This window comes from Eschscholzia californica, unplaced genomic scaffold (assembly GCF_041429995.1).
Source record: "Eschscholzia californica isolate CP2 unplaced genomic scaffold, dmEscCali1.0.p SCAF_3, whole genome shotgun sequence".
Taxonomy (NCBI): Eukaryota; Viridiplantae; Streptophyta; class Magnoliopsida; order Ranunculales; family Papaveraceae; genus Eschscholzia; species Eschscholzia californica.
The window spans coordinates 55,134,172-55,157,900 of record NW_028238420.1 but is presented as its reverse complement, the minus strand read 5'-3'; the positions used below and the strand labels follow the sequence as shown (position 1 = coordinate 55,157,900).

Here is a 23,729-nt window from a genome sequence, read left to right as displayed (position 1 = left end):
ACAGATAGTTTAAAATCTAAAGACGGGTTTTAAGTATGGGTAGCTTTTGTAATCTTATTTTCACATTCATTTACGGTTTATCAATTGGTGGGATTTGTTTACTAAAAGTTAGATTTTTATTATCTAAAACCCATTCAAAATAAGAAATTATTTAAGAAAGAGTGGGACGGAGTAAAAATATGGATTGACTTAACACTACACCCTCAACCTCATAAGAAAACAGGAGAAAAACAAAAGGACGTCCGAGTGAATCGAACCTGGATCAATTTTGTGGAAAATGTTTAACATAACCAGGAGAGCCAAAGAAAATTGTGTGATCTGTTCTATTATTTTTAACTATATATAAGTAACTAAAAGCTTAATGAAAGTGGGCCCAGAGTGGTGGGGGGCCCAGTGCGGGCGCCCTGCCCGCACCCCCCACCACACGGCCCTGGATTAACACTATAAAATTCAAATAAGTTAAGCACGAGTTTAGCTTACTTTCCAAAACAATAATAGCGTATTTGGAAGCTAATTTAAATGTATGAATCTAACAAGTCATAAGGAAACTTAGTTTAAAGAGTCTGCAATAACCTTCAAACAATTATAAAATACACGACACTCCTCTTTTAAGGTTCCGTGATGCGCCACCTAAAAGGCAAGATCAAAAACTTATTTAAATTTATTTATACTAATATAAGTGTACATTCAGGCTTGATTTCATTAACTTATTACCCCAATAAGTAAGGAAGGAAAATAATATGGCTCTTTTTCTCGAGCAAATTCCGGGTAAAACAGGACCTGCATTTGTTAAAACAAAATCAGAGACTTCAACCCTAAAACAAAGTAAAGCCTTACCTACAAAATAATTCATGTTCTTTCTTCACAACCTACAACACATAGAGTTCATTAGTCAAATATGATATGCATGAACAACTACTAAACCCTAATAAAAAGAATCCTTACTTAGAAGATAGTTTCTGAAGATGAAAGACAGTAACGCTGCAACCTATGTGTCTTCTTCTCCCTCGTTACTATTTTCAGAAGATCGTCATCATCAATTGGCGATGCCTAATACCCATGAGTACAACGATTAGAGGTCAAAGAACCCTAAAAGCAGAATCGCACGTAAGCAGATCCAATGAGATAAAAATACTAAATTACAAACTCACCATTGTATACGAGCCCATTGAAAGAAGAAATAGCAAACCCTAGAATGGTTATTTATGCCTTTGTGTGATGATAATCCGCGAAGAAAATACCAACCGTATTGATGAAATAATGAAAGAATAAGAAATACCTGGTGATGGAAGAGCCGTTTGATTCTAATACCAAGCAACCAACGTCCAGCTGTATTATATAATAGAGTAGTTTATAATCAACCTCTACACTAATATAGACATGAAAAGAACAAGTATTCATTTAGATTGATTTTTATGTACTATTTTTTTAACAAAAATATAAACCATTTAAATAGTATATGAGGAAACAAAGAAATCAATTGTGGTACAAAATATAGTTATAAAATTACAAATATACTTGGTTAAAGTTCTAAATCGAACCTAAAAAAGATTCTAACGAAATCAAGTAAAAAAATTAACTGAAAAACTGATTCGATTTAGCCGAAAATGATCATCTAAATGTTTCCCTTTAAAATACCATGGCAATTGTGTCTATGACCAATTGAAACCTAGTCCCTTGGCAGTTCTGCTGCTATTTATTCTCCTCCCAAAGGTGTAAACTGACCTGAATGCTTGTACCTTTATAATATATAGTTTATGGGATTTTTTCAAGTAAGGAAATTTAGATATCAAGAATATTGCGAAAAAGATCACATAAGTATCAACTACCTAATGACAATTCATGGACTTCACAAGCAATTACGTACCTGAATGGACGAAACTTATGATGTCCAGATTCTCGAAAAAGAAGTGGCCCTTAATGGTTAACTGTGCATTCATGGAGATGGTTAAAGCACTTCGCAAGATATGTGCCTTGTTGGGCAGCAAACTAAAATGCCAAAAATATGCTCCTAGATTAGATAACTTTTGGGTATCAAAGATTATAATTAGAAGGGTTGGCTCGACGAAAATGACAGAGATTTGACCTCGGCAGTTGCAAGGAGACTCTTCATTTGTGAATCTCATGGGAAAATGTGAATTGAACTTTTTGTTACCCAAATCCTTCATATCACTTTCTTCGGAATCCTTTAAAAAATCTATAATATGATGCAGATGCTTACTCTTAAGATAATTTTCAACTTGGGGATACCTTACTAAATGTCTACACGGTAAGGTATCATTGTTGGTCCTTGTCGACAATACTAAATAGCTTCAAAATGTCTTCCTATTTAATGAAAACAAACACATTATCATAATAACTCAATTGTAAAACAATATTTTTTAAAACTGATATACTTAACGAATTAACCAAAATTTGCACATACCATGACTTTACGTTGGTCGATCGTGGCACAGTCACTAAGTGCATAGACGCCCTTGCAGTCCTTGACATGGAGCCACTCATCGGTTGCTACAGCCCGTCTATGGCCCTACATATGGAGAACCTGCAATTGTAACCGAGAGGAAAAATTATGAGTACCTCACTTTAGAACATCTAGATAGTCTCGAGTTCATTGACAGACACGACCAATTTGTTGCATGAAATCCCTTATAAAAGGAGGGAGGCGAATACCATTTGATCATACAACCATCCCATATTGCATAGGGGGAATTTCTTCATTCGATTTATTCTTAAGAGAAAATAGCCTCATCAGAGACACCAATGACACGATTTTCTGTTAACACTGTTATCTTGTGGACTTTAGCTCAACAAGCGAACTTATGCTTCCATCGCAATTACAAAACCAAATAGGTAAGAGTTCGAATGGCTTATTATGATGCTAAAATAGTTAGAAGATCTCTAATTCGAACCTAAAAAAGATGATAGCTAAAAAGATTACCAAAGTGAGAGAACCCGAAAATTCTATCCTTTTTACTGATATCAAAATGGACACTCTAAATAGGGAACCCATTTGAACCTTATTTATAAAAACATATTTACAACATGAAGAACCCAACAACCCATTAAACTCTATTTATGAAAATCATATTTATAAAATCCGCGAAGGAAATACCATATAGACAACCGTGTTGATGACAAATTTTAGAACATCTAGATAGTCTCAAGTTCATTAACAAACATGACAAATTTGTTTCATTAAATCCCTTATAACATAAGGGATGCGGATACCAGTTGATCATACAACCATCCCACATGTCAGAGGAGAAATCTCTTCGTTCGATTTATTCTTAAGAGAAAATAGCCTCATCAAAGACCCCAATAACACGATATCCTGTTAACACTTCGATGCCATCTTGTTGACTTTAGCTGAGCAAGCGAACTTATGCTTCCATCGAAATTACAAACCAAATAGATAAGCATTCGAATGGATGATTAGGATGCTTAAATAGTTAGAAAACCTCTAAATCGAACCTAAAAAAGATGGTAGCTAAAAAGATTACGAAAGTGAGAGGCCCCGAAATTTCTAGTCTTTTTACAACATATTTACAACATCAAGAACCCAACAACCCATTAAACCCTATTTATGAAAATCATATTTATAAAAGCGGATAACCCGTAAATCTCTTTCATCTAAAGAATAAATGATATGATAAACAGAACCAACTCAATCATTAAAATAGGTAATACTGAAAATATTCAAGGACATCATAATTCAAAAACTATAACATTCAAAAAAGAAAACGCATACATTAATAAAATCAACATAAACTGAAAATGAGATCTCCATCAGTATGAGGTTAAGAATTTTTTAATTAAATATGAAATCTTATTGAGCCAAATTAAAAGAAAGCAGTATGAGGTTAAGAAACGATTTGAAACTCTTCCAGATATATCTCATCAGTCCCTTATTAAATATAATTAACAAATCAAAAGAAAGCAGAAGAAGTATACCTGATATGCTTTCGGTGACTGATCAGCAGCCTCTTTCCTGAAACCTATCAATGATATAACCTTGTTGCAGCCGTAGTGAGAGAGCGACTTCAGCCAAATTAGGCTCAGAAATTTTGGTACCCCTAATACTGAAATATTCTAACCAAACTAAATCAAAACCCTAACCCTGGGAGTAATGGGAGAAAAATAGAATTGTACCAAGAGCGAAGACAGAAAATGATATGAAGAGATGGACAAGTGAAGCTAACCTATTTAGATAAGAGAGAAAGTCACTATTCCCGCGAAAAAGAAAAGAAAAATAAGAATCACGAGGGAAATGAACCGTTGAATGCATCTGTTACGAGTGAGGGGGTAACAAAGTGTTTGATTGATGCATTATCGGAATCCGTTGGATTTCATTCGAGTTGGAAGATTGAAGGGGTAAATTTATTTTGTCCTTATCACATTATTTATGTCCTAATCAGATTATATTTGTCCTAGTCAGATTTTATGTAATTATTATGTCCTAGTCATATTGACCTCATTTGTGTATAACTTTTACTTGTCTCGCATATGTGATGAATGGAATAAAACAAATACAACTCGGACACAAATGCGATAATATCTAACGTTTGAAAAGAAATTCAAATCTCAAGCGTGAACTCCAACCTTCATGTGGTTGAGAAATCTGATACATTTCTTCGTCCAATAAGTCTAAATTACAAATTTGGAAAAAGTAAATGATAAAAATAAAATACAAGCCTTAGCTTCTTTGTGTCTACAATCATATACATGTTATGAATAAAATACTGAAGATCCCAATATGACCTTATTGAATCAGTTTCTGTTTTATCCTTATTACTAAGTCTATTTTTAGTTGTAGACCATGAAATTGATCTTAAAGTGTCTCAAGGTAAAATTGAAAACCCTTTTGAACATCTCGTACAAAATTTTATATGATATGTGACTTGAGAAGGAGAAAAAAATTCAAATATCGGATGATTATCTACCTATTACTGCAAGTACAAATGCTATTATTCATGCTTTAATGAAGCTTATCCATTAACAATCTATTTTACCGTACTTAGAAGAGAAATTTTGTTTAAAAACCTTCCGATCTCCTTTTTATGCATGTTTTTCTACAGTGTCCTTAATACATATGCATGTTTTTTCCCATGATAAAGTTGTGGGTGTTTTGGGGCTTAAATTTTTTTTCAAACCCTTTCAATCTCCTTTTCATGTTTTTTAGTTGGTTTGATTTTTTTTATTAACGACAAGGAAATGAAACGTAAAGAAGAAAAGCAGTAGTTAAGACATGCACTTACTATTCCTTTCTTAGTGATCCTTCGGATGGGCTTCCTGCAAGTGAAGAAGCAGCAGCTGCTGCAACAACACGTACCCTGGGAATAAACATAAAGAAGACTTACTATTTTAAACAACTACAAGTTCACTACTAAAGAGAATGAGAAAAATTCTTATGCAACCATTCGTCCATTGTGAATTTGTCACGATGGTAAAATAAACCATCTTTAGTCCGATTACCTTTTGTGTAGGTCAACATATTCATCCCTCTCATCTATAATTTCTTCCTGCATCAGTATAAAACCATAATAATATCATGTGTAAGACAATAGTTCGAACAAAATTAATATATATTATATACATATATATATATATATTATATTATATTATATATATATATATATATGTGTGTGTGTATATATATATATCCACGCAGATATAAGTGTTATGATTGTTAATGAGTACAGCGGTTAATTTATTGTATAATCCCGTCCCAAGTATGCTAAAGTCTACCAAGCCTTTCAGAGATATCCTGAATAAAGTGATTGTAATGATTGATAGCAATGCATTTAACTTTTTTCTCGGCAATTTTGTGTTGCAGAATACTCCTCTAAAGAGCTTAACATTATCTTGAAAAAAAACGACCGGTTAGTTGAATATTCCAGATCGAAGAACATGCATGCATGAGAGGAGAGAACCATGGAATTTAAGAACTGGAGTACCATGTTCATTACCTGCAGAAGTTCTTAAAATACATCTTCCAAGGTGATGATACCAATCACTTTTCCATCTTCAATATCTTCCGCATATACATTTGTTCCATCTCTTTGTTGGAATGAAACCAGGACGTTTGTTTAGATTGGACTTGAAAGTTTTTGAATGTGGATGGCAACTGACTCTGTGTTTTTATCCTGCAAGGTAAAAGCTCAAATTCAAACTTATAATATGATTATCAGAAGCTTTAAAAAAAATCCTTCCGTCTTTTCAAATTTCACTTATATATATATATAATGAAATTAGTTGAAAGAAAACAATTTTAAGAAAAATGGTTGCATGTGCATTAACTTTTTAGGAACATGTCGATTTTAATACTGTGAACCATGTATTTAATAGATCTAATTTAAAGGGTTAAATGTAGGATTCAACTACAAACAATGACGAAAGTAGAAGTAACTGAGAACCACAACGTGAGGGAGTACAATTAGAGCAAAGAGTGGAAATGAGATAACATATTCTTATTATTTAATAAATAAAAAGCGGACGGCCAGATATAGAGATAAATAAAGTTTGGGACAAAAATAATTGGTTGGATGTATTATTTTGATGAGCACGTACGACGGTCTAATGCATTCCGCTGGTATTCGTATATTACCTTTATGCATTTCTAGATTATTTTAATTCCCCTTAACATAATCAACATTATACACACTTTCGAAATCTTCAATATGTGATTTGAATTCTAAAAGATAGATTACCCATGGTTATGTAGAGAAGGCCATAGGTTTTGCAGCGTCCATAGCCATGACAGAGGACTCCACAACTAAAGCAGCAACAAAGCATGGTTGGCACATTCTTTTGCTCAAGATTATTCTATCCAAACAATTAGTGTTGCTATGAACTGCATCATAATTGAGTCCTTCTTGAAATACTTCTTCAAGGGGGGTGTATTTTTGGGAAAGAGAAACCTAGATAATTTATACCACGAAAAAAAGTAGCTGGGATAACCACTAATGAAGAGTAGGAACCAAAGTTAGCATCTATAGTAGTAAGAAAGAAACAATCAAAAGCTTTCAACAAACTGCGAATCATCAAAATAAAATTATTTGAGAAAATGAAAAGAAACAACTGAGTAGCGATGATTTAACTCAAAATGATCACAACCCAAATCACCAAATCTAGAGAGAGTGACATATCACGCAACTTTGGACTTCTTTAGAAGAAGACGCCTTTCTGCCAGGGTCAGAACTGTTAGGGACCATCATCATCTTTTGGTCTATACATATACCATAAATATATATATATGTAAATAGAGATTGATAGAAAACTAAGAATAAAAATCTCATTATCATTAATTATGTTCATTCGGAGAAAATAAAAAGAAGGTAAGCTTAGTTAGACTAAAACTATAAATTTCTAACTAAACTTGTGATTTGTGAACTATAATTATAACACTTAAAATCAATCAAGCGTAACAAGTTTCAACTTTATGAATTGCTTGATAGAAAGTTTTTTTTTCCTTCCTTCAAAACAGATGAGATCATTATCCCATTTGCACTCCAAAAGGCATATTATAGATAAGATGGAAAAGAGTGGGCACTTGACAAAGATAAAATAATGGGTTGAATTGGTCCATAAACATCCAATGACTTTAGCTACGGTATTTCCTAGATTTTGCCTGATATAAGCATTACTAATTTTTCAAAGATTTGTGTTATTGTCAACAAAACAAAGTAGTCATCATACCCGAAGGTCAACCAATCAAAATCGACAAATATAGATCATGGGATTCACGCGGCAAATAGAATTATTAGAAATGTCAAAGAAAGACTTGTGATGTACGAAAGTACATTTTATCGACTGATATAATGCCTACTAAAGAAGTACAATATTAGACCTCTATTGTCGTGATACGGTTATATCGGTTTGGTTCTTATTTACCTGTAACAGATTTGTCGGTATAGTGCACCTCACATGTATGCTCATCGAACACCACATTTTCTAGTACTGCAAATAGAAAGATTTGGTATAAACAAACCAATGTTTGAAGAAAAAATTGTATGAAGAAAAAGACAAAGGAGGTTAATTACCAGTTCCAAACTTAATGACATTCCAGATAACTGATTCTTTCTCCCTTGAAAGATCAATGCACTTGGCATAACAACCACCCTCGATGTCTAAACACCATTCTCGCTCCAACAATGTTCATCATCTCCAATTAAATACCTATTATGATCTGTCGACAATGTTGTCTTCCCGGTACCTATTCAAATTTCATGTTTCTATAGATGGTTAAAACAGGACATACTAAAAGGACTCCATAAGCGCGACAATAAAAATTTTGAAGTTTACCCGACAAACCAAAAAAGAGACCGACATCACCGCCTTTCCCCATATTACAACCAGAGTGCAAGGAGAGAATTTGACGCTTAGGCATTAGATAGTGCATAACGCCGTTTCTTTATTTCACCAGCATATTGAATTCCAAGAATGACGATCTCTCTCCTAGCAAGACTAAGGTCTACGCTGGTCGAGGGCATCATGTAATGGGTGTGACGGTTACACAGGAACTGCCCCGTGTTGTACATGGTGAAATCCGGTGTAACGAAATTATTTCTTCAGGGATAGAAGAAATAATTGTAATTGAGAAAAGAAAAAATGTTTTACCTTGTTCAATGAATTTAAATAATGAACAACTCTTTCTCTGTTCCCCATGAAGGTGTGCTCGTCCATTTCAATGTCGGGTGAGCCTCCTAAGAGATAAATATATGGATCAGATTAGTATCTAGACCAAAGCGCAATAAGTACGGTCTTGTTTCTGGCAGATACTAAACAAAAAAAAAAACAACTACAAAAGCAAAAAAAAGAAATTAAAAAGGGAATGACAAAACATTTGACTTCAAACCTCTAAGAGACATTCTCTCAAACAGTTAGTGTCTATATAAAGTTTAGTGGTAAAAATCGAATCAACCTGCAGGATTTTAATACCTTTGAGACATAAATTCAAGTTCAAGATCTGTTGTTTACCTGGGAAATGAGAATAGAAAAAAACTTATCAGTTTGCTTGTAAATAATCAAATCTTTGACAACCGCAAACAATGAAATCAAATAAACATAAAAAGTAAGCAAATTAGATTCAATTCCAAACAGATTAATATAAAAAAACTCTCTAATTTGAACTACAGATTCATGATAGTTTTTATCAAATAAGCATATAAATCAGAGTTAAGGAACTCAAGGATTGTTAGGCCTAATTGATTGAGCCTTTAAATACTTCGATTTCTACAAACAAAATCCAAACCTATCTTAGGAAGTGTTCGAACTACATGAAAAATCAACCCCATCAAAACTCACGGAACTCTTTGATTTCATAGATAATTCGAAAGATAATAGTTAAAAAAACCTAGACCAGAAACAAATCACATTGAAAATGATGAGATAAATAACCATCTTACCTTCAAATTTGGGAAAGACGTGAGAGAGAAGCGACAGAGAGAGGGCGACTGAAGATGATGAGAAGCTATTACCTTGAGTTTGTTTCAGAGAGAAACAAAAGAATAAAGTTGTAGAGAGGGAAAATGGAGGGTCGTTATCAGAGATAATTGAGAATAGTAAGTGAAGGGACATGGAAGAATGGACGGACAGATTCAGTCTTGGAGAAGAAGATGGATGGCTGGATTTGTTTTTTTATATAGTGGTTGTCCTACTTGGCTGGAAAATGTATTAATTTTATCCTAGTCACATTGCCAAGTCACATTCATTTACATTAATTTTGTCCTAGTCACAAGGATCTGTTTTGTATAATAGATTTTGGACATAATTTAGACAAATGGAGAGGTCTTCTGTGAATTTGTAGAGTCACGAGCAACTCTATAAAAACTCAATTTGATTTTTTGTTTCAAATAATATTTCCGAACAGAATTTGTGGAGGTCTTGTAACGAAATGTGAAAAAGTTTTGAGTCGTGTACGAAAGCAAGCACAGTGATTGATTACTTTGCCAAATAGTACAAAATTATAGTGCTTCTTTTTGTACGGAAATGATCGTTGTATCATCAGAGAAATGTGTCTAGAACTGTCAACACCATTTCAAGGACATGATTGTCTTAAGAAAAGAGATTACTCGCCTCGATAAAGCAAGATAAAGTTTCAAATTCCGTGTTCATACAGTTGCCTATATCGTATGATATTTTTGTTGTCAAAAATCAAACCGTAATTCAATACCAACAATAGGTCCATTCTTCTGTAGTCAGAAGTGAAGGTTTTGGCAAATTAGATCGTAGTCTCTTCTTGTTTCTCTTACTTTCTCGACCGCATTGTCTATCTTTCCCCTCGATCGTAGGCACTTTTAGCAGAAACCGGGCGGACGCCAGAGAATTTCTTAAAAAAAAAACAAAAAGGAGGGAGAAGAAGTCAAGGAAGGAGGTGGGCGCCTTAGAATTTTATTTTGGTTTCATTTTCATAGGTGGCTTGGGTGTGTCTTCGTAATTTTTTAATGGAGTAGGGATAGTTTCGGTATTTCACATGATGTAAATATGTTTTTTTTTTTTTTGGAAAAAATTTTGGGACGGGAGGGAAAGAAAGAATTAAAGAAAGGGAAAAGACTCAAATCTTGTAGCCGAGCTGCCGAGTTAGTAGCTACTAAGGTTTTTTTTTTCTTAAATCTTCAATTTCTCTCTCAAGGAATCGGTTGAAATTTATGGTGAGTTATCGATAATCGATTAGTTGAATTGATTCTAACCACTTAGATGTGTAAATTGATGAGTCTTTTTCAGAATTGTGGCCATTTTTTATTTTGTAGCCCAACTGTTCGATGAAATTCCTCTTTGAAGTTTTTGTTTGCAGACCAGTTGACTGTTAGAAATTGCAAATTGAAGATTTCAATCTATTGATGATTATGAGTTATGAACTATGATTCCCATTTTCTTTTTAGTTATGATTTATAAATCTTAAATTAGTTGAGGCTGAAACTCCCATTCTCTTTGCCTTCTGATCTTCTGCAAATAAAATTGAAGATGAATCTGCAACATGGAACTGTTATTGAGTCAGAAATAGTTCATGGGTCATTCTCCAAATCTTCTTCTTCTTCGCCTTCAAGAGAAGATTTCAGAGAAGAAGGCAAACCTGGGTCAAGTCTTAGCTTGAAAGAATGGCAAGCTTGGGGTACTTCCTCCGAAATACCTTCCATGGTTTTGGAGATTGTTGAAGCTATGAACAACTCAGGAAAAGATATGAATGCCCAGATGAGTTTTAGTGATATTGATGGGCAAATCAAGGTAACTCATTTCTCAAATTCTTTAACTTGTGCGAAAACTAGTTCCTTTGTTCTTATTGGAAAATGGAAAACAAATAGTCTGTTTTTTAATTTGGTCTATGGTGATGATGTTTTATTAAAGACATTGAGGTGGGTTTGGAGACTTGAGGGTAATAGTAGGGTTTAAGGAAGTGTAAATGGAAGGTTTTTATGTTTTTATATCTCTTTGGGTTAGCTTGTTTAAGTGTCTGTCATCATATCCTAGAAATGGGTATTTCTTGGAAATTTAGAAAAAAATTAATGGAGATTAGATTTTCATTATTGGGTTCTTCTAAAAAACATAATTGCTTATATATAATTCATTGTTTATACAGGATTTAAATTTTCATTTAAGAATCTGTTTTTGTGTTCTTGTTAGCTTATGCTGACATTGAATGTAGAAAATTATACTTTGCATTGTTAACAATATCAAGATAATCTTATAGGAGCTAAATTTTCCTCACTAGATGGATCTTGAGCTGACAAAGGATTCTTTCTCAAAATTAATACTAGAATTCTAGGTCACATGTAATAAGTACGGATTAATGAAGAATTCGTCATTGTTATTTCAGGGAAACTTCAATGGTGAAGAGGATAAAAAACACAGAGCAACATACCAGGCACTAGGTGATTCTGAAAAGAAGCTTCATTTCTTTTCTGCTCGACAATTAGCGTGTCGTTTGCTTGGAAGTAGAGGTTACCTCTGTCAGAAGGTAATTAAGTGTACACACAAATTCATATCTCCATTATCCTTTCTCTCTACAACAATATTACATACATCTTCTTGGTAAGTAGAACTTGAGAGTTGTGAATAAGTTGTACCATGAAGTGAGAGTAATGTCGTTTTCCATGATTTCACATATTCATCTCTATTCCTTATTCGCAGTGCTGGTTAGCTCAGGAAGACTGTATGTGTTCAAACTTAATACCCACTTCTCTATGGCGTGGGATGAGATTCTGGTTATATATGCATCCTAAGGTTTGCGAGTTGTTTTTCCCGAACAATAAATATATCAGTCTCTATCATACTTCCATGGAATTTTTTTTAATCTTCCATCCGTCAACATCATTCCTGCTTGCAGGACTTCCTGAGGCAGAACAACACTGGGAAATTGCTGTGGCAAATCTTTGGAGTCCACGCTGCAACTTTATGCATCTTTGGCATTCCCGAACATGAAGAAATTATGTGGAATGCCTTCAAGAGTGCAGGTTGTCCCATTGAATTGTTAATGTGATCCATTTCGAAGTTAGAACTCATTAATTCATGTTAGTAAGCTTTTATGGACATAAGAATTATTAACCATTCTTTTATACTTGACCATGTATGTAAAGTTTTCTTCTTGTTTACTGTATTCTGTACTAAAAGAAGTTGTGTAATTTCAGGAAAGAGTAAGGTCTGGTGCCTTTATCCTGATAAAAATGCACGGGCGAAGTCGGTTGCGGACGTCTCTTTCTTAGGTTCTTCAACAAGTTCAGAAGTACAACAGGTACTTCCCATATAAGACATGATGTAGGGGTGGGAAACTGGACCAGGCTTGGGCTAAGCCCGCTTCTGTATCCCATTTATCTCTGTCTTTAGGTTAGGGGACTTTCGGACTATTCTAGCCCCTAAGCTCATGCTCGAGCAGGTACTTGAGAATCAACATATTTTTCTGATTTATGGTTCACTAATACAGATATCAAAGACAAATTCATAGTTATTTTGTAGAATTTCTTGTAATGAAGTATAAATAAGTCAGATATAGTGAGCCCCTCAATGAGATCAAAGAATTGATCTTATCTCTAATAAAGAACGTGAAAGTTCAGTCTATGGCATATAATATGCACATGGCTTTGAATTTTCTGATCCTCCATTTCATCTTTCAGTTCTGCAAGGTGATAACTTTCATATTGATTCTACTGGACAGACTTGTTCTGGTGATGGAGATGGTCCTTTAAACTTCATCTTGATCGATGGTACATGGAACAACTCTGCTGCAATGTTCAAGCGCTTGAAGGTAACTTCCAACTTCGGAAGGCAGAGCAACCAAAACATTTTAGTGGGGACCTGCGTTCCTTGAAACAAAAATCTAGGCAGAGGCATGCCCAAGTTCCGAGGCCCGAGCTCCAAAGGGCAAGGGGCGAGCCCCAAGCTCGGAGTCACTTATTTGGCCTAGTTTTGTGTTTCATGCGAGCCAAATAACTTGACCTAGACAGTGATTGTGAAACAGGACTGCGCTAAGTTAGCATGGGGAGAGGAAGATATTCCATGCATTTCTCTTTCGACATTGGATGCATCTCCAATGCATAAACTTAGGTGAGTCCCTCTCGAATATTATGTTCCTCTTAATTTATAAAATTGGGATTTTTAATACACATTCACAATAACAGGACCCAACCGTCTCGGGATAGAACATGTACTGCCGCAGCAGCATCAGGGCTCCTCTCAGAACTGCATCTTCTTCCTGAATTAGGTTCTCATGGACTGGATAAACATGCTGAAGCAGTGGAAAATGGTTTGGATGCTTTACTAGAAGCACTTACTACTCGGCATGTTCGAAAGGGAAGCTCAATCACTCGTCGGGACAGACAAAACAACAATATCTGCTAAATGGATCACAGATGAGACACGTCGACATAACATAATTGTTCAATCTGGTTTTCATTTTGGGATTGAACATTGTTTTCCTCATCTGTTTTGACTTACTACTTTAGTTACACAACTATTTACAGTTGTTCAACAGACACTCATATGTTACAGAGAAAGACTCGACATCAATCGGAAATGAACTAATGAGCATATTTCTGTTATTGAGATGATGTTTTCTTCAAGTTCAAGTTAGCCAAATATATCCAAAGAACCCAATCCAAAACCCATTTTGATTCATTTATTAATCTACCATTAAGTCAAACAAGAACAATCAAACAAAACAAGAACCAGAAGAAGATCAACAACAAGAAAAAGAAACATCACTTGAAGAACAACACAAAGAGGTAGAGAGAGACATTATAAATACCACCATGGAAAACTGCAACATTTTCGGCTTGGGAATCTAAAGATAGATCAAGAAGATGAAATATTATTAGTAAACCCATTTTGAAGAAGTCTTTCTACATATTTCCCAAGTATATCAACTTCCAGATTCACCAATTGCCCAACTTTCTTCAAAGGAACAACAATATTCTGCTGAGTATAAGCAACCAACATGAAATTAAAACATTCTTCTTCTTCAAATACATTCACCACTGTTAAACTAGTTCCATCAACAGCTATAAACCCTTTTGGTACAATAAATTTCAAAATTTCAGGTGAAGTTTTCACCTTTATCCATAATGAATCATTTTCAGGTTCCATTGATACAATCTTACCAGTTCCATCAACATGCCCTTGAACAAAATGACCACCCATTCTTGTAGTTGGTTGAAGTGCTCTTTCCAAATTGACAATTGAACCAGGTACAAGCTCGATTAGTGAAGTTTTTCTTAGGGTTTCTGGTGCCAGACCCACTGAGAATTCAGACTCTTTCTTGTCGAATTCGGTTACTGTCAGACAAGTTCCATTAACTGCAATGCTATCACCAAGTTTAACATCTTCAAGAATTGTTTTTGCTAAGATTTTCATCTCGAATCCTCCATTATCAGAAACCCCTAGTTGTTTGATTTCACCCATTTCTTCTACAATTCCAGTGAATAGGGATTTAACTGGATTGTAGTGAGAGTAACGGTGAGATTGAATTTGGGATTTTGATTTTGTAGCATTGATGAAGAGATTGAGTAAGGGAGATTTTGAATTGAGGGTAAATCTGAGGTGGGTTTTGGATGGAAGTAATTGGGGATTGGAAATGAAGCTCTTTGGAGTAGGAGAAGATGATTTTAGGGTTTTGGAAACTGAGAAGAACCTGCAAGAAACTGCCATAACTATACTAAACAACCAATCGGAACTTCTTCGAGAGAGAGAGAGAGAGATTAGGGAAAATTGGTTCAGTGTGTATTTATTGGTCAAGGGTCTGTTTGGTTGATATATACTGATCCTTGAGATCAGAGATCAAAGATCAATTTCATGCCTTGTCTGTCTATTTTTGTATAATTTTGTAAACATGCATGATTCACGAGGCAATATTTAGGGTTTGTGTTCCTAAATGGTGAAGTGTTCTTTTATAGTATATATTATATTAAGTTAGGACTCGCATAAATGACCGTGTTTAGGGTCCAAGATGTCTTCGACAATAGAAACTATAGAGTTCGAGATTTATATTCACGATGTATTGATGTCATGTAATGACTCTTGGAGTCGGATTTCAAAAACAAAATTATTGTTAAGCGAAATTCTTACTAATCGTATGCTTTTATTATTGTATGCAGCAATACAACTAAAAAATGAGAAGTGCTATACTTGAAGGACGAGGAAAGTATATTTGTGAATAATAATTGAGGTATCTCAAACTCATCCCAAGTCTTGGTGGATAAAAAAATCCCCAATCAAAATATAGACAAATCCTTGATTAAACTTGAAAAATTCTATTTCACTTTTTCGAAAACAAAGACAACACACTTTGTTTACAATAGGTGAATGTGTTTACAGTAGAAGAATACAAGATCAACCTCAAAATGTAAAAGTGCACGGGAAGGTCAATCTAAAGATGAGATTTCTTCCTCAGAATCGTTGATTTGTTTTGCGGATCAAGATAAGTTTCTTTCACGCATAAGAGCTTCTATCTTCTCAACATCTTCTGGAGTGTCCACACCATGAGCATCATGGTCAACCTTGATCACCTGCAACAACGATAAAATAACCAATTTTCAAATCCTTTCTCCATATTTGGAATCGAAAAATCCAACTATCGAATCTGAACTAAACCCTAAATCTATACGTCGGGTTGAGGAAACTAGTAAAAGATGTTGACTAACAGTTGGCTAGTCGGGTACTCGAGTAACAACACCTCAACATTACTCGTCCAAAATCTTGGGCTCGATATTCACCTCTCCCAATGCTGCAAAGAATTATGTTGAGCGAGATTCGTAATAACAACCTAGGCTTGTATGGGGTACCTAACTCAGACTTTGTCTATCAAAACTTTTACGAGCCTCAAAATCATGCTGCAACCACAAGAAAAAATAGATATTTGTGAAGGGGCACTGTGTACCGTTAATGGAATGAAGGAGATTTTGGTTCTATGATACAAAGATCAACATTCGTGATATGGTGAAAACTAAGGAAAGATGGCACTACTATTAATTTCTTATCTTTTTTTTGGAGACGATGAAGTTGATTTAGAGCTAAACATACCAAAGATACGAGATAACTAACATTTTGAAGGAACAAAAATCTGAAAATACCTTCATTTTATACCCATTCTCGAGAACTTTAAGTTGTTCTAAGTCTTCTTCAAGTTGCAGTGGAGTAGGCGTAAGCTCTGGATATATCTTCAAGAACTTCGCATCATAGCTCTGATAAGATATTGTGCAGAAAGTTGATAAACCACAGAAGTATTATATAGATAAATTTATAGCACATCACCATTAGAGTTTCACAACGGGCCTTGCCGTGGCGCGGCTGACACGCTATGCCACACTAACAAGCTCATGTGAAACACTAATTACACTATTAACAGGAATGTACAGAAAATGTTTCGAAAATAATACCTGGATACCGAGATGAAGTAAATATGGGAAGTTCGGATTGACTTTCCCTGATCTATGAAAATATGATTAATGGGTTAATTATGTAGATATTGCTAATCAAGAAAATAGACTCCACTGACACAATAAAACTGAAATAGATCATAAAACTCACTTATTATATGGGATCAATCCCCTTGAGAAATAAATGGCGTATCCACGATTGTCAACAACACATTTCACCCTGTTTGGATCACTTGAATCTTCAGGTTTTAGTGATGTAACGGCAGTGCTAAAAACAGCATCTGGAGCTTCCTGTAGAACTCGAGAATTTCTTCAATCAATCAAATAACGCAACAAAGAAAACCTAGAACTTTAGAACCATATGTATATTATATATATATATATATCAAGCACTACCTGCAGAGCTTTTACGACCCCATCTATAATATCGGGTTCAATAAGAGGCTCATCCCCTTGAATATTGACGACAATATCATATTTCTTGCCAATTTTCATTAGTGCTTCATTGCAACGTTCAGTACCTGCAAATTAAAAGAAATATTATAACTTATGAACAAACTTAAATTGCTGTAATAGCCAAAGCTGCTATACCATTTTGACAAGATTCTGATGTCATTATAACATCTGCTCCAAACCCTCGACAACATTCAGCAATCCTTTCATCATCCGTTGCCACAACTAGTACACAAGAATACGCGTTATTTCAGTTAATTACATTACACAAAACGAAACAAAACTATTACTACATAAGTAACATACCAATATGGTCTAGGGTTGATGCCAACTTTGCTCTTTCCCACGTCCTCTGTGTAATAGTATCAACTATGAGTAAGCCAGATAATATGCGGAAACTAGGTAGTCATGGCAATTCAATTTACAAATCTGCCATCATCCAAAGAAATAATAGATCATGGGCAATTCAATTTTCAAGAAATCTGAAATTTCACAATCTTCTCTGTGTTATGTGGGAAAACAAACAGTAGACAGATCAATTGAACATAATAAACTCATAAGAGATCAGAATTATCATTCATATAATCTCATTCAAAGTCAGATCTAATAAACTAGAAATCCCCAGTAAGTGGGGAACTTGAAATTGAGATAAAAAAAAGAAAATGGGGAGTAATGGGGTTTTCTTTACCTGGATCATGGGTTTGCCGAGGATTTTGACAAGGGGTTTTCCTTCAAACCTAGAAGAAGCAAAACGAGCAGGAACGATACCGATGACACGAGAACGGAATTTTCCGTATCGACGAAGTGACATTAATGAGTAGGCTCCAGCTGCCGCTGCAATTGCAGCACCGGCAACTAGGGCATGGACGATCCAACTCTTGCTGCTGTTGTTTTCCGATGATGAACACAATGTGCTCATATTTTCTTCCAAGAGAGAGAGTTATTCGCTGTTCTCTAACGAAAAGAGAGACAGTTCCTTGTAAAACCAGTGAGCTATAATTTGGAAGGTCTGGCTATGGGGAAACAAATTCGTTTTTATGGAGTACAAAATATTGGATCCAAGGCTATAGGCGTCCCCTGAAAGTGCTGTAGGCCTATTTCTTTGTTGACACTTTTTTTTTTCTATTGGCACTCTGACACTCCACTTTCTTTTTCTTCTTCTTCCATTTTGAGTTTGATTTTTTTTTAAATCTTCATCAAACCCTTTGATTTGTTATTTTTTATGGATATATATATAGTCATGTTAATTGAAGAAAGAGACTGAAGACAGGCTTCAAAAGATTTTCATTTTTTATTAGACACTAGTTTTAATTTTTAAATTTTTTAAATGATTTTATCTATTGATTCAGTGTTTGAAAAGTTTTTGAAGTGAGTAAATCCTTGAAAAGTGCTTATCATCGATTTTAGATTAATTTCAAGTGATTTGTAAGTAAAATCACTTCCTTGAAATCTGAAAAACTCAAACAGTCTCAGACTCGAAACAAATCTGAGGCTTTTGTTTTCCTTTCAGAGTACTCTCAAATCTGAAAAATTGGAGAGATCTCACACTTGAAACAAGTCCTTGGAGTCAATAAAGTAGGTCTGGGAGAGTTGGAGGAGTCTTGAAGCATTATTGTCATGAGGAAGAGAATCATCTTTCTTTGCTTTCACTATGTCACTCTCTTCCTTGTATTGTTATGATCCAAGAATACTTTTGCTTTTCTTGCTACCTGCAGAAGGAAAAGTAATTTAGGCTCTACCATCTTCATTATCTCATTTGACTCTTCATTACCTGGCATAACCTGAAATGCAACCGTCCAATTGACAGTCCATGTGAGGAAGGAGTGAATGAAGGGGATGAATACTGCAAGTGTATTAATTGTTTGTAAAAATTGGTGGGACTTTCTTCAAACGAACTGAAAGTATCTGCTATTTTGGACCTTGATCACTAGGGCATCTCTAGTAATCGGAGGTAAGGGACTCCTGGCCCAATCGCAGGAATACGAATCTCTTCTCCTTATCGTCCTCGAAACTTCATCTCTTAGCTAGGAAGACTCTGCCTGCTCCTAGGGTTTTTTCTTAATCATCTTTCTCTGAACTAATCTTACTTGTCTCCTCTTTTCTTTTTTCCTCTTTTAGCTTAGTTTTGTTTACCTAAAACTTCTTTTAGTTTCTTCATCTTTCAGGTGGTTGCTGGTTTTTCCGGCAGTGGGAGAAGAGGATGAATCACAGTTACAAGTGTCAACATTCATGTATGTGTTTGTGCTGCCAAGTGGCAATTTGATGACATCAGCTGCACACAGTCTTTGGGGAGTTGGGATTCACCATAATCTGATTATCCATCCCAATAGCCTCGAAACTAAGCAAGCAGGAGACTTTTTACCGGTGGTTTATGGGGGTTGGTTTCTTGAAACCACAAATGCAAACCCTACATTCCCTAATGGCTGCAGCTCGTTTTCCCATGATGAACACGTAGAGAACCCTCAATGGATTGCATGCATTCTTGATATCACGCTTCCACATCTCTTAATTATCCAGCACGCAAAATCCCCCTTCTCCTCAAACCTTTCATCTTCCTCCTCTAGAACCTGCAATCTCTATATGGAACAAAACAACCCTAATCAGGAACAAAGCACTTCAGACATTGCTCAACTCTCATCTAAAATGGAAAAACAATTAAATCTTCCTGCAACCTCTGAAACTACTGTTTTTTTGGCAAAGAAACTCACCCACAACAAGCCTATAGCAGACATTGATAAAAAACTCATTGGTAGAATATGCAGTCACCATTACATTCCTCTCTACAAAATCCAAAATCAGCTGAAGAGGAAATGGGAGATTTCCTTCCCTTGTGCAGTAGATCCTATCCCTAACAGACAAAATTGTTTCATTTTCACATTCAAATTTGCAAAGGAAAGAGACCGAGTTCTTATCAACAAACCATATGTAGTCCTAGACTACCTTCTAATCTTGCATGTTATTGATGTGGACACGAACCTTCAAACCATTCCCCTCAAGCATGAAATCTTCTCAGTGCAACTCTCTCCCTTACCTCAATGCCTTCAATATGAATCTGATCTTAGAGTGATAGCAGGACCGCTTGGTCATGTCCTTAGGTTCTTCCCGGCTCAATGGGGTTCTCTTCCGGGAGACAAAATCAGAGCAGACATCGTTTGGGATGTCACTAAGCCTTGTCCTACAGGTACATTAGTCCAACTTGATGATGAAAAGATAAGAATAGAGTACAGATTCTTCCCTTTCCCCAAATCAACTTGTCTCTATTGCAGAATCATTGATCACTCACCATTCCCCTGTCAAGAACATGACAACCCTCAGACTACTACTGGAATTAGAAGCTCCCATAGCAGTACTTCCCTTATGCCCACCACCTTGGAATCGATTCTATATTCCAACCCTTCACTCATCACTTCAATCTTACCCACTAATCCAGATGATATAGGCGCCTCCAAAGCCCCCATCCAGATCGAGGACGAAGCCATATCATCTACTCTTGCTACTAGTATCATAACCCCACCCATTGTTCACATCACCCGATTCCAACCTACTCAAAACTCACCAAATTCCCCTCTATGGACTAAAGCCTTCATCAAAGATACCTCTGTGCAGTTAAGTAAACCATCAAATGTCAAGGGTATACAAATCAATGAACCAAGTTCTCTCACTCTGCCGAAACCTACACAAGATCAGACTAGTTTGGGCAAAGGGAAACAGCCTATGTATCCTGTTGACTACAGTAATCTGGACATCAGGGAAAAAAGAAAACTTCTCAGTGATGAAAGTTTAGTGAAAGGAACCATTTATGAGGATACAGATTCCTTTCTTGTAGGATTGGAGCAGCTTTGGAAGAAACACAAAGATAATTCCTCTTTCCACCCTTCAAGTACAAATTGGATTACTGATTTCAGTCAAAACTTACCAACAACAATAGGGTTAGATAGACCTTTCTCATGTGCTCCTTTTAACTCCACTGATATCCCTACAATCCCTGTCACCTTCTCAGACATAAATTTTGATCAAATTTATGGTCAGACTCCTTTACCTTCTGGGAAACAAAGCAATCCACCAAAGCAAAAACGGTATAGAACTCCAAAGCCAAAAATGTCCATTAGGCTCAATAGTTCTGCTTCTCAGGACCAGATTAGTCACAACAATCCAACTCAGGGCTCTAAGGAGGGCTGCAACAACAATTCACAAGCTCAAGTCATAACTGTGATTCAGAATCAAGATCCCACCAATGGACAGACCAGCACTCCACCAATCCCCACAACCAAGGTAAACACTCCCACTGTTTTCATTACTATCCATTTCTTTTCATATCTCTCTTTGCATATTTTTGTCACCAGCATAAACTTCCATTTTACACTTATGAGGACCTCTTACCCTTTAGATATTCTGAGTTGGAACTGCCAAGGTCTAGGTGGTAAAGTCACTAGGCATCATCTCAACAATTTAGCTAGAGCTCATGGACCTGATTTTATATTTCTGTCTTAAACAAAACAGAATGATAGTTTTGTCACAAATGTTCTATCAAATTTGTCTTATAGTAATCTTATCATTGAATCTCCTATCGGCCTTAGTGGAGGTTTGGTTATAGCTTACAACAAAGACTTTCAAGTGCAAATACTCTATCAAAATAAAAATTGGATTCATATCTCTGCTCTCAACCCCCAGGATGGTATCACCTTATCCCTCATCTTCATATATGGGGAACCAAATAGTGCTCATAAGATGGAATTCTGGTCAAATTTGGGCACATACTGATGTGGCGTGAAATGCCACATTTAGGTCACTTAACTTTGATGAGTTAGTTCTTTTCGAGTCTTATTTCTAATTATTTATGTGTTTTTATTGCTAGGTAGTTTATTTGTGGTTTGGCGTGTAATTCGGAATAAAGAGAGCGAATTATCACATTTTCATCTTATGCGGCAAAAGGAAAGAAAAGAGCACCAGGGGTATTTTGGTCATTTTGGTCAAAATCAAAAGTCAAACAACAAGTGAAGTCAATGACGAGTCCGACGGTGAAAACGGAAGTTGATTCGGAGTTCGGACGGGGAAGTTGTGGAAGAAAGAAGTCGAGGTTCGGTCTTAAAACAAAGATTCTATGAAGGCACCCCCCTTGATTTCCAAGTGAAGATTAAAGCCCAAGTCTAAAACCCAAGAGCCTAGATATGAAGGAACAAAACCCAAGCCCAAAGAAGATGAAAGAAGGAAGAGATTTTGGAAGCACCCTCTTTATGGACTCAAGTTTGAGTCAAAGTCAAGTCTTGACTAAGTCTAGGGTTTGAGTAAAAAGAGAGGGTCAAGACACTATTCATCTTCTTCATCAATTGAACAACCAAGCTAGAAGAGGAGTGAGGAAGAGGAGGCTAGGTTTTGTTTGTTCTTGAGGGCTTTCTAGGGTTTGGATTTGAAGAGAGAGGAAGAGAAGAAGGAGAGGTCGGCCAAGCTAGGCCGGCCAACACATGAGGCCGGCCTAGTCTTGGCCGGAAGAGCAAGGTCGCGGCTGTTAGAGAACAGCAGCCCGAGCTCCATTGGAGCAGCTCGGGCAGGAGCACTCAAGCACGGACGAGCACGGGACTAGCACGGGACTAGCACGGCAACAGCACACACCAACAAGAACAGCACGGGCTGTTCTTCACGGGACAGTGAGCTGCTCCGAGCAACAGCTTCTTCACGGGATGAGCTGTACTTCGCACGGGATGGCTGCTCCATAGCTCGGGACAGCACGGACCTTGCACGGGACGCGGCTACTAGCTGGAGGATGCTCGGGTTTGCTACATTTAGCCGGATTTTAAGTTGGCCGGAATTCCCCTTTCTTTGGCCGGATTTTTCATGGTGTTCCGGCCACTTTTTTGGCCGGAAACCATAGGGCTTTTACTCCACATGTCATGGCCTTGCTACCCCTTGTGTTCGATTTGATTTTTGGTTGAAATTGCTTAGAGAGAGAAAGCTTGGCGAAGCTTTAATGGAGGTTGTGTTCTAAATGGAGAAGATGATGGTGGTCGCTATGGGGAACCCAAAATTTGCTAAGGGGAGATCGGCTGAACCTTATCTACTCATATTTTCCGACGAACCTAGCCTCGAACTACATCGAAAAAGGGGGATTTCTCATCATCTTCTTTTCATTTATTACTTATCACCATGTTTAGCTAAATCAAGTGTGTCGATTATATGGATGAAATGTGATGAATTTGTGATTATGTTTGATATGATTTAATGTTTTGATAATAAATTGATGTTCTCTTATTTTGATTACTTGTTTCAATCGTTTTTCATGTGTCTTATCAAGTACTTCGCATAGTTAATCGATTAGGCAAAGTGATCGATATCGATCGTAGTCTAGATTCAAATTTCATGTGTCTTGTCATGCACTTCACATAGTTAGGCGACTAGACGACACATTCGATGATT

At 36.1% G+C, this 23,729-nt stretch overlaps 3 protein-coding genes and 1 long non-coding RNA gene across 8 annotated transcripts; 1 reads left to right on the top strand and 3 right to left on the bottom strand.

The window, feature by feature from the left end:
* Nucleotides 1-2,380: 2,380 nt before the first annotated feature.
* Nucleotides 2,381-5,506, bottom strand: LOC147552028 (uncharacterized). 2 transcript variants are annotated; one of them, XR_015238989.1, is made up of 3 exons: nucleotides 5,259-5,506; nucleotides 3,955-4,082; nucleotides 2,381-2,545 (listed from the first exon to the last, which is right to left on the bottom strand). It is a non-coding gene; the product is annotated as an uncharacterized LOC147552028 (long non-coding RNA). The 2 variants fall into 2 exon arrangements; XR_015238990.1 differs by lacking the exons at nucleotides 2,381-2,545; nucleotides 5,259-5,506 and adding an exon at nucleotides 2,971-3,388 and having other exon boundaries at nucleotides 3,955-5,153.
* Nucleotides 5,507-10,349: 4,843 nt separating this feature from the next.
* LOC147552027 (uncharacterized) lies at nucleotides 10,350-14,039 on the top strand. Of its 3 annotated transcripts, none has more exons than XM_086666052.1 (9): nucleotides 10,350-10,652; nucleotides 10,966-11,226; nucleotides 11,816-11,956; nucleotides 12,130-12,222; nucleotides 12,326-12,452; nucleotides 12,627-12,730; nucleotides 13,151-13,240; nucleotides 13,454-13,539; nucleotides 13,614-14,039. In XM_086666052.1, the coding sequence occupies exons 1-9, from the start codon at nucleotides 10,650-10,652 to the stop codon at nucleotides 13,831-13,833; spliced, it is 1,125 nt and encodes a 374-aa protein (XP_086522178.1). In that variant the 5' UTR covers nucleotides 10,350-10,649; the 3' UTR covers nucleotides 13,834-14,039. The 3 variants fall into 3 exon arrangements, with proteins under 3 accessions (XP_086522178.1, XP_086522179.1, XP_086522180.1); XM_086666053.1 differs by having other exon boundaries at nucleotides 10,381-10,652; nucleotides 10,909-11,226; XM_086666054.1 differs by lacking the exon at nucleotides 10,350-10,652 and having other exon boundaries at nucleotides 10,905-11,226.
* A 33-nt stretch (nucleotides 14,040-14,072) lies between these two features.
* Nucleotides 14,073-15,138, bottom strand: LOC147552026 (riboflavin synthase-like). Its single transcript, XM_086666056.1, has one exon. The coding sequence runs from the start codon at nucleotides 15,136-15,138 to the stop codon at nucleotides 14,287-14,289; it is 852 nt and encodes a 283-aa protein (XP_086522182.1). The 3' UTR covers nucleotides 14,073-14,286.
* A 474-nt stretch (nucleotides 15,139-15,612) lies between these two features.
* Nucleotides 15,613-18,390, bottom strand: CKS (Nucleotide-diphospho-sugar transferases superfamily protein). Of its 2 annotated transcripts, XR_015236947.1 has the most exons (9): nucleotides 18,007-18,390; nucleotides 17,625-17,670; nucleotides 17,457-17,543; nucleotides 17,262-17,386; nucleotides 17,017-17,156; nucleotides 16,866-16,917; nucleotides 16,560-16,670; nucleotides 15,803-15,995; nucleotides 15,613-15,719 (listed from the first exon to the last, which is right to left on the bottom strand). XR_015236947.1 is itself a non-coding variant. In XM_086666055.1 (8 exons), exons 1-8 carry the CDS (start codon nucleotides 18,235-18,237, stop codon nucleotides 15,903-15,905), a joined length of 885 nt encoding a protein of 294 aa, XP_086522181.1. In that variant the 5' UTR covers nucleotides 18,238-18,378; the 3' UTR covers nucleotides 15,710-15,902. The 2 variants fall into 2 exon arrangements, 1 of the variants encoding a protein (XP_086522181.1); XM_086666055.1 differs by having other exon boundaries at nucleotides 15,710-15,995; nucleotides 18,007-18,378.
* Nucleotides 18,391-23,729: the final 5,339 nt, after the last annotated feature.